At 38.2% G+C, this 9,528-nt stretch overlaps 1 protein-coding gene across 3 annotated transcripts in view; it reads left to right on the top strand.

The window, feature by feature from the left end:
* PDE1A (phosphodiesterase 1A, calmodulin-dependent) overlaps positions 1-9,528 on the top strand; it is a 518,212-nt gene that overhangs the window by 426,266 nt on the left and 82,418 nt on the right. For all 3 annotated transcript variants that reach the window (XM_006864023.1, XM_006864024.1, XM_006864025.1), the window contains 3 exons: positions 2,665-2,746; positions 4,890-5,010; positions 6,385-6,572. In XM_006864023.1, coding sequence (XP_006864085.1) covers positions 2,665-2,746; positions 4,890-5,010; positions 6,385-6,572 — 391 coding nt within the window. The remainder of the gene's footprint in view (positions 1-2,664; positions 2,747-4,889; positions 5,011-6,384; positions 6,573-9,528) is intronic.

The raw sequence follows: 9,528 nt of genomic DNA, 5'->3' as shown, positions 1-9,528 counted from the left end.
AGTCAAGCCAATTCAAGAGTCCTAACACCACCACCATTGTAGCAGGATAAATGTTTTAAAGAATATCAAACTTTGGATCTCAGATGCTACTCTCAGGGAAGAAAGAAATAAGTCAACTCCCTAGTATGCCTACAACAATAGTTAAGGGCTTGATGACTAGCCAAAAGGTCTAGAAAGACAAGCCTGGTGATCTGCTCCCCAAAAGTAACAGACTTGACACAAATGGGGACGCATTTGTAACTAAGAACAACAGAGTCTATGGTTAGGGGCTTTCTGCATGTTTGTTATTTTTGTGTCTATGATTGACACTTCTATGCAAGAGCTTTCTCAATATTTCTGTACCTCAGTCTCCTGTCTTCTTCATTTCTTTAAAACTATAAAAACTATTTTGGTTTCAGATCAAATGCACAACAAAAGTGGTATTAAGTGTCTAGATTTGATAATTTATTGATAGTTATCAGGAGTCCTGGTGTGATGCTGTAGGATAAATATTGGATTACTTAACATAGACCAGTGAGGGGTTCAAATCTACAAGTCACTCCTTGGAAACCTCCTCTTGGGTTGCTATGTGTTGGAACCAACTTGACAGCCCTTTACAAACAGCAACAAGAAGATAGGTATCAGAGTATTTCACACTATTTGAAAAACAAAGACTTTTAAAGAAGAAATCTCAACTCCAAGGGGATTGCTGAAACAAACACAAGCCAGCAGATGTTAGCAGAGACTACAGCTCTGAGTTCATGTTAATGGGACTGCATTCTTTATATCCCTGCCTGTAGGCTCAACCCCACGAATACAATGCTATGTGCCCAGGGGCATACAATGTAAATCAAAGATAATTTTTCCAGAAACTTTTTGGAGCCCTTTCACTAAGTGAGTGGTATTGATTTTTACCCCTTTGGGGTCCATGGAGCATATATTGCACACCAACATTTTAGCCTCTCAGATTTCTTGAGAAACTTTTATCCCAGCTTTAGTACATGCTACCACCTGGTGGACACTTCTATAACTGCTTAAATCTGAAAAAATGGACCTCACCCTACCAATCACACCACCATAATCTACTTGAGGCATGTGTATTTCACATAATTGTATTAAAACCCATATTACTTAAAACAAAACAAAACAAAACAAAAAAACAAACCTTGATTTCAGTATGCCTTCCATTACTGAAAATACATGGCATCTACAAACATTTCAAAGCAGAAAATAATTCAGTCATAAAAGGGTTAACAGAGTTGCCTGAAATTGGAAAGATCCCTGGGTTGCTCAACTGTAGAAGAAAGTCCTGGTGAGCTGTTTTCTTTAAGATGACAGACAGGAACACACAAGATTGCCTGTAAAACACAGGATTGTCAGGAGTCAGAATTGACTCGAGAGCAATAGGTTTAGATTTTTTGTTGTTGTTAGACTGGTTGTAGGTTATTAGCTGTCATCAGGTTAGCCAGACTCATGGCCGTCTCATGTGCAGTGGAATGAAATGCACCTGGTCCTGTACCATCCCCAAGATGTTGTGATTTGTAGGGTTTCTGGTGCTGGCATGATGTTATGGTGAATGTGATAAAAAAAAAATGTTAGAGAAGTAGTGTGAAAGGAAGCAGTGAAGCCCTTTGACAGAGCTACCCCACAAAGCAAAAGTAAAGGTCCTCCCTTATGTTCCCTGATTTTAGAACCTAACCATGTGCCCTAGACTGTGGATTTAGGTAAAGCCAGTGTATAGCATGAAGACATACAACCAGTAACTTAGGAAGAAATAGAGCCCAAAGGCTTTTTTTCAAATGGCCAGACTATTGAAGTGAACAGAAGTAGATGGAATACTCTCTTGCCTTACTTAGGTGAGCCATATCCCTTAGGTTGCAAAGAAAAAGAACATGTCTGAGAAACCCTGTGCTAATAAAGCTTTCCCCAGAGAAACCACTTTTACTTTATGAGATGGAAGTCTAATTCATTCTTCTGTTGTTAAGTCCAAACACAAGTAGAATTGTTTAATGTATGTGCTCAACTAATCTACTTTAGACGAAATAATAATTATCATTGACATTTCAATTTTCTCTGAATATACATTAAAATAAAATTATGCACACAGAACATATGAGTGCAGAGGATATTACTAATAATTTGCTGCAGGGAAGGCAATAAAACTTAAGTAATAAGTAGAAAGATGTTTCAAAAATGCTCATATCCTTTTAATTTAAAAAATCATGTGATATGAGAAATCTTAATGCTAAAGATCTGCTGAACTCTTTGGCATGAAAATAGATACTTTAAGAAAAAACCAAAAAACACAGAAAAATCTATGAACTACGTTGTTAATTGTATGCCAAGTAACACACTGAAGTGACTAATTTTATAAGGACTTTCAAAAAAATTCCAAAGAGCAGAGAGAGGGTTGTCTCTTTACAGTCAGGGGTTGTAACATTTATGCAGAGTTTCAAGATACTGAACAGATTCATGGTTGGTTTGCTTTTGCTTCTAATATATTCCCAAAAGGAGACTGTGAAAATAAAATTATATATTTGAATTAGAGTTTTTGGTTTTATTTTTAAAAGTGAACCGTGGTAATTAAGAGATGAAGATGGGACATATTAAGGCTTTGCTTCTAGACCGCACATTGTCTGAACATCTTTCATTGAAGTCTGTACTAATGAGCATTCCCTTCCCCAGGGTGATAAAGAAGCTGAATTAGGGCTTCCATTTTCCCCGCTTTGTGATCGGAAGTCAACGATGGTGGCCCAGTCACAAATAGGTAATACTGAAGATTGGTTGTTTTGGAGCATAGACATGTGCTTTTCCGTTTTCACATGCATACACTATGCTGTTTACTTAGTATTTATACAGTTAATCTCTAGACTGATGGTACTGGGTGCCAAGTGGAAAGAATTATTGAAACTCAATAAAGTAGCCTTAGTAAATGTAATTCTTTATGCAAGAGACAGGATTTTTAAAAAATCATTGTTTTGTTGCTGATCATTGTCTTCTGTAAAGTGTTCCTTTGAATATAGGACAATTCAATGGAAATATTAGTATAGTTATCCTATTATAACTAAGTTTGCCTAGTAGGCTTAAGGTAGTACTTCATTTTTTTTTTTTTTTTTTACAGAATTGTTTTGATAATCTGAGCAGGTGTGTATAGTAGTGGATTAAGTGTTGGCTGCTAACTGAAAGGTCAGGAGTTTGAACCCAGCAGCTGTTCCACAGAAGAAAAATGAAGTGGTCTGCTTCCCATAAAGATTTGCAGGCTTGGAAACCATATGGAGCATGTCTGCTCAGTCCTAGAGCCATTGGAAAATAGTGGCCTGGCTGGAACACATGTGCCAACAAAAGAAAATATATGATATTTCTCCCAAATATATTAATTCCTATCACTGATATTTCTGTTGGAGGCCTTAACCCCAGTCCATTACTAAAACATGTTGTTGTTTGTTATTCTGTTATTCAAATATTTGTAAAAGTTATCCCTAATCCAGCATCTTAATTTCTGAACTATATGACCCATAAACAGAAAATTTGTCACAAAACTTGCGTATACCACTACTACAAAGCAGCTGTCAACTTGCAGAACCCTTCTTGTTCTGACCTTTCCCCTTTCCCAAACAAGCTTCAACAGCTGTTTCTTATAGTGAACATAACACAGGTGCCTTTTGTTGTTTAGCAGGTGTGACAATGTCAGGCTGAGGACCTCATCTGGCCCTCTGGCAGGGATCTAAGTTTCTGAGACTTGTTCCTGTAATATTTACTGCTGCTGTGTTTATGGAGACACCCCATTTCATAGCCTATGTATCCTAGGCATTTCGACCATAGTTGGGACTTGAAATAGCACCCAAGGTAGCCAGTTACCATTGCTTTGACTTGAAGGCATTAATTAAAACACAAAGCTGTTAAGAATTTTTCATTACTATTTAAAATGTGTCTAACTATAACTAGTCAGTTATTTGAAATGTGGAATTACATTTTTCTGGGCATCTGGTTGATGAAAGGCTCTTCCATCCTGTCCTTTGCAGTACACCGTCACTTCAGAAGCCTGCCTTCAGTTACTGTCTTAGATTCAGATGTTAGCCTATTGCTCCCAGCAGATTTTAAGGCAACAAGCACTTGGTTGTAAGCACTACACCTGTGCACAATACTGGGATTCTTAGCACAGCAATTGAGGGTAGGCAGTTTTCCCCTCCTCCACCTAAACACTGGCTGACAAGTGTTTTCTGCAGGACAATTCCCCATTCTTTCTGTATGTCATTTTCTAGCTTGATGAGTACATTAAATGTAAGTCTTTTTTTTTAAGAACTCCTGACATCTCAAAGTGGTGGGATTAATGCTGCCGCCCGGAGATGTTACTGTTCTCTTTGATGATTTGATGGAATACACCCACATGCTGCTAACTTACACCTTACCTGCAGAGAGTAATAAACAACAATTTGAGAAAGCTCTGATTAGTACAGTGAGAGAGAGAAATATGAAAACAAAGAATGGTTGCTTGTGAAGAAAAAGTTCAATGACTTAATTTCTTTGGTGTTTAGACTATTTCTTGTTGATCAATAATAATGTCAACAAACAAGCAAAGATCTCTTAGGGCAATGATCCCTCTGCTGGGAGAAGGAAAGTGTGCTTACTCACACTCGAGCTGAGTGAATTTTCAATAATATACATGTAAGGCTGAGTATTAGATGGGGAAAATTTTGAGTTAATAAGTTTAAGTTGTATCACTTGTGCTCCTTAAAGATTGTTTTGTAACAGTTAAGCTATCATTTCTGAAGAATGTGTTATTTCATATGTAATCAATCAAGGAATAAGTTGATAATTGCTCTCCCAGAAGCGTCAAAGTCTCATCACTGCTACTGATTTTAGAGTCAGGAAAATGTAATATTTGAATTTATCTTTTCTTGCTTTTATAGGGTTCATTGACTTCATTGTAGAGCCAACATTTTCTCTTCTGACAGACTCAATGGAGAAAATTGTTATTCCTCTTATAGAGGAAGCCTCAAAAGCAGAAAATTCTTCCTTTAAGACCATCAGGTTTGATATTTTGGTCATTATCTTGCCTTTGAAGTATTTAATAACCTTTTATGATTACTTTTATTATTTCTAAAAATCTTGGCAGAAAATTGAGAAGTATTGTATAATACTGCCATCTAGTGGCAAAATGGTATATTGCATTTGCCTCTGAAAATTTCAACCACAATAAAAAATATTAAAATAGTTAAGGCGTCCTGGTATGGCGCTGTTAAGACAAGCCCTGAAGGGAAATTTTTGGTTGAAGCCTCAAGATGGGTGGTTCAAACTCACCAGCCGCTTCTTGGAAACCCTATACAGGGTCTCTATGAGTCGGAACCCACTCACAAGCCCTTAACTACAGCAACAAGAGGAGTTTAACAGCCATGATATGGCGCTGTAGGAATAAGGACTGGACTGGTAACTCAAGGTCAGCAGTTCAAACCCACCAGTCTCTCCAGGACAGAAAGATGAGGCTTTCTGCTCTCATAATACTTACAGTCTCAGAAACCCTTTGAAGGGTCTCTATGAGTCAGAACCAAGGAGTTTAATTAAGTAGCATTTAATACTCAGGAGAATAAAATTAAATAAATTTTCATTGAAGAATTATTGTGTATTGTGTCCTGGATATAGCAACATATCTGGTTATTGTGGGAAAAAATAATTCCAATCACAACCCATTTGTATATGAAGTATCTAAATTCACCTTTTGGGTTAAATGAGTACAACAGATCCTCGTCTTCATCTTAGATGAGTACAACAAATGGCTACATGTAACAGTGAAGTCCACTCAGTATACACAAACCCCACTTACAATATTTCAAACTGGATTTTCTTATTTATAAATGTGATTATTGTCATTCAGTGATAAAAAGGGATGCCATCATTAAAAACTTCCAGTAGCAGAACGCAAACTAGTAGTCCAGTTTTTCATAATGATCGCATAACAGGCCCTAGAAGCTACCCTAATGAGGAAACACAGGAGATGATCTACCCGAGAGAGACCAGAGGTTAGCCTGAGATTACACGGTGGAGGGAGGGCCGGAAGCCATTACCCCACTAAGTGGTCCCAATGATGATCTCCTTTTTATGACACACATGAGTGGACTCTCCACTAAGCTAGCTCCCTTCAAGCTTCTGCAGCTCTAAGAATCCTACTCCTATCAGGACTTGGCCAACCTAGAAGACATATGCAGCTCAGGACATCCTGTATTTGGGCATTTCTATGTGTGAGGGGAGGTGGGAGTGACCAGCATCACCACTGCTCAGAGTTAGGACCACCGGAGCCAGGTGTTTTTAACTGATCTTATGGAATTTATCAAGTTCAACTCTTATTCAATATCCTGACGTTGTTTATTTTTTTTTTTGTTTATTTTTTTCTTTTGTTGTTATTGTTAGTGCAAGCTCCACTGGGGGGTTAAAAATAGCAGATGCGCTGAAGCACTCAAATGTGAAAAACAACATAAGTGATGGTTCCTATACTCCGGACTATTCCCTTGCAGCAGTGGACCTGAAGAGCTTCAAAAACAATCTGGTGGACATCATTCAGCAGAACAAAGAGAGATGGAAAGAGCTAGCTACACAAGGTATGGCTGTTTGGAAGTCTAGGGCCAACAATCTGTCTTAATTGCTTTCCAATGTATATTTTAGAGTCTCACACACACACCCCTCTAATTTCCATTTTTATAAAGCACACAGGCCCCTTGTAATATTTAGAATTTGGCTGCCTTTTAACGATTCATGAGAAGGTTGATTTATCTTTTTTAAAGGATGCTGTTCTATTTATGCCATATTGACTACAGATGTATGTATCAGTGGGTGGTGGCAAATTGACTATAAAGGATGGGACAAAGAGGTGACAAACTTCATTGGGTACAAAATTGAGGCTGAGGGCAGAATATGACTTGCCTAAATTGTTTTTTATAGAGGTACTTCTGAGCTTGTGTTTTAGCCTTTTTGCACCTGGTTTTTGTGTTTTGTTGAGAATGTAACATTTAGATGCTAGAGACTCAGGTGTGTGATTTTATTTTACTAGGTTGCTTCTTTGGCTGACAGTTTCACTCAGGAGTTGAATGATTATTTGTAGCTGGCCACTAAAGAAAATCAGCTCAGAACCTACTTATATGGACAATTCTGACATATTTGCTGGTTCATATCAATTGTTCCATTTGATTTAGCACTTTTTGCAATGAATGTCAGAATAGTCATCATCTATAGCTCTGGTAGCGTAGTGGTTTCGAATCGGGCTGCGAATCGCTAGGTCAGAAGTTTGAAACTACCAGCTGTTTCACTGGAGAAAGATGAGGCTTTCTGCTCCCGTAAAGATTTACAGCCTCAGAAACCCTGTACAGGGTCGCTATGAGTTGGAACCGACTCCATGGCACATAACAACAACAACAATTGTGGAGTCCAAGGAGCTCTAGTAGTGTAGTAGTTACGAATCAGGCTGCGAACCACAAGGTCAGCAGTTCGAAACTACCAGCTGTTCCACAGGAGAAAGATGAGGTTTTCTGCTCCTGTAAAGATTTACAGCCTCAGAAACCCTGTGCAGGGTTGCTATGAATCAGAACCGATTCCACGGCACATAACCACCGCCACCATAGTGGAGTCCTGGTGTGGTGCTGTGGGTTAATGTGCTAGACTGCAAAACCATTTGAACTGTAATGTCAGTGGTTCAAGCTCACCAAGCTGCTCCTCAGAAACCCTATACAAGGTTGCAGTGGGTCAGAACTGTCTTGACAGCACTTAACAGCAACAACAACAACAGCATATTGCAAGAAATGACCTTTCAACTTCCAGATCTGGTCCCTGCTTCTTATACTCCTTCCCATAGTGCACTGCAATCCCTGCATAGTGGTCTTCTGGCAACTTCTTAAAATATCCCTAGAAATTCTGCTTTTTGAACTCAGTACAGCTAATTCCTTTTTGGCTGATAAATCTCAGCTTTTTATTTTTTGTCTGAAAAAATAAAGCACTTTAATAACTTATTTTCATTCGCATGTGGACCTTAGGATAAAAAGTATATACAATTATTATTTTACCTTTAATGGATAAGGAAATTGAGGCTGAGGGCAGAGTATGACTTGCCTAAATTGCAGAAATAGCCAGCGAAAAATCTGGAAGCTGGAGCTTGCCTGATATCTATGCCAGAGAATGAGGAGGACAGTGAGGCTTGGGACTACTGAGCAAGAATAGCAAATGTAGGCAATGCAGAAAATGGGTAATGTCGTGCCATATTGTTGATTTGCATCACCAAGATACAGGAAGCTAGAGTTTGAGAATAAAAATTAAGTTATCTCAACTGGGGTGTTAAAAAAGGATTACTGTAGATACAGAAAGGAAAATATTAGTTTCTTTTGGATGCAAAGATGGAAACAGGAAAGCTAGAATTAAGACTATTGTTAGTAGCCCAGGAGATAGATGACGGGAACTTAAACCAAGTGATAGTGGTGAAAGGAAAGAGAAAAGTATAAATTCTGGATAAATAAAAACGATGGCTTCATTTCATATGTATAAGTAGTGTAAGGGTAGCCAATGGATAATGCAAAAAGAAATTGGACTCTGGATATATTTTTAAAGAAAAGCTGATTTATTTATAGAGTGAATCTGTGGTATAAAATCAAAAGAGGAGTCAAGAATGGCTTCAGAGATCTTGATTTTCTTACGTATTGATTGTGCATGTGAAAATTTAATAATTATACAGAGCAATTTGTTCTCTAGAAAACAGATGTAGATTCTGTGCTCCCCCCAAATTCCACTTCTCTATCTTAATGCTAGGAGCCCTGGTAATGTAGTGGGTTATGTGTCGATTTACTAACCACAAGGTCAGCAGTTTGAGTCCACCAGGCACTCCTTGGGAGAAAGAGGCTTCCTGCTCCCATAAAGATTTAAAGTCTTGGAACCTTATACAGGGTCATGATGAGTTAGTATCAACTCCACAGCACACCATCAGCACTGCCATCATTTTAATGTTATTGTTGTTGTTAGGTACCATTGACTCAGTTCTCACTCATAGCAACTCTGTGTACAACAGAATGGACCACTGCCTGGCCTTTGCCATCCTTACAATCATTCCTGTTTGAGAACATTATTGGAGTTCACAGTTGTTAATCCATCTCACTGAAAGGCTTCGTCTTTCTTAGTAACCCTCTACTTTACCAACCATGATGTCCTTCTGCAGGGATTGGTCCTTCCTCATAGCATGTCCAAATATTGTGAGATGAAATGTTATCATGCATGCTTTTAAGGAGTGTCTAGATATACTTACTCCAATATAGATTTGTTCATTCTTCTGGCCGTCCATTGTACTTTCAATATTCTTCACCACCCCATAATTTAAAGGATCAATTCTTCTTTAGTCTTCCCTACTCATTTGAATATTTTGAAATGATTGAAAATACCATAGCATGGGTCAGGCACACCTCATCCTCAAAGTGTGTTATTTTTGCTTTGTAACATGTTAAAGAAGTCTTTTGCAGCAGAGTTGCCCAGTGCAATACATAATTTGATTTCTTGACTGCCGTTTCCCTGGGTGTGAATTTT

This window comes from Chrysochloris asiatica, unplaced genomic scaffold, assembly GCF_000296735.1.
Source record: "Chrysochloris asiatica unplaced genomic scaffold, ChrAsi1.0 scaffold00059, whole genome shotgun sequence".
In the NCBI taxonomy this organism is placed as follows: Eukaryota; Metazoa; Chordata; class Mammalia; order Afrosoricida; family Chrysochloridae; genus Chrysochloris; species Chrysochloris asiatica.
This window is presented reverse-complemented; position numbering and strand designations above follow the sequence as displayed.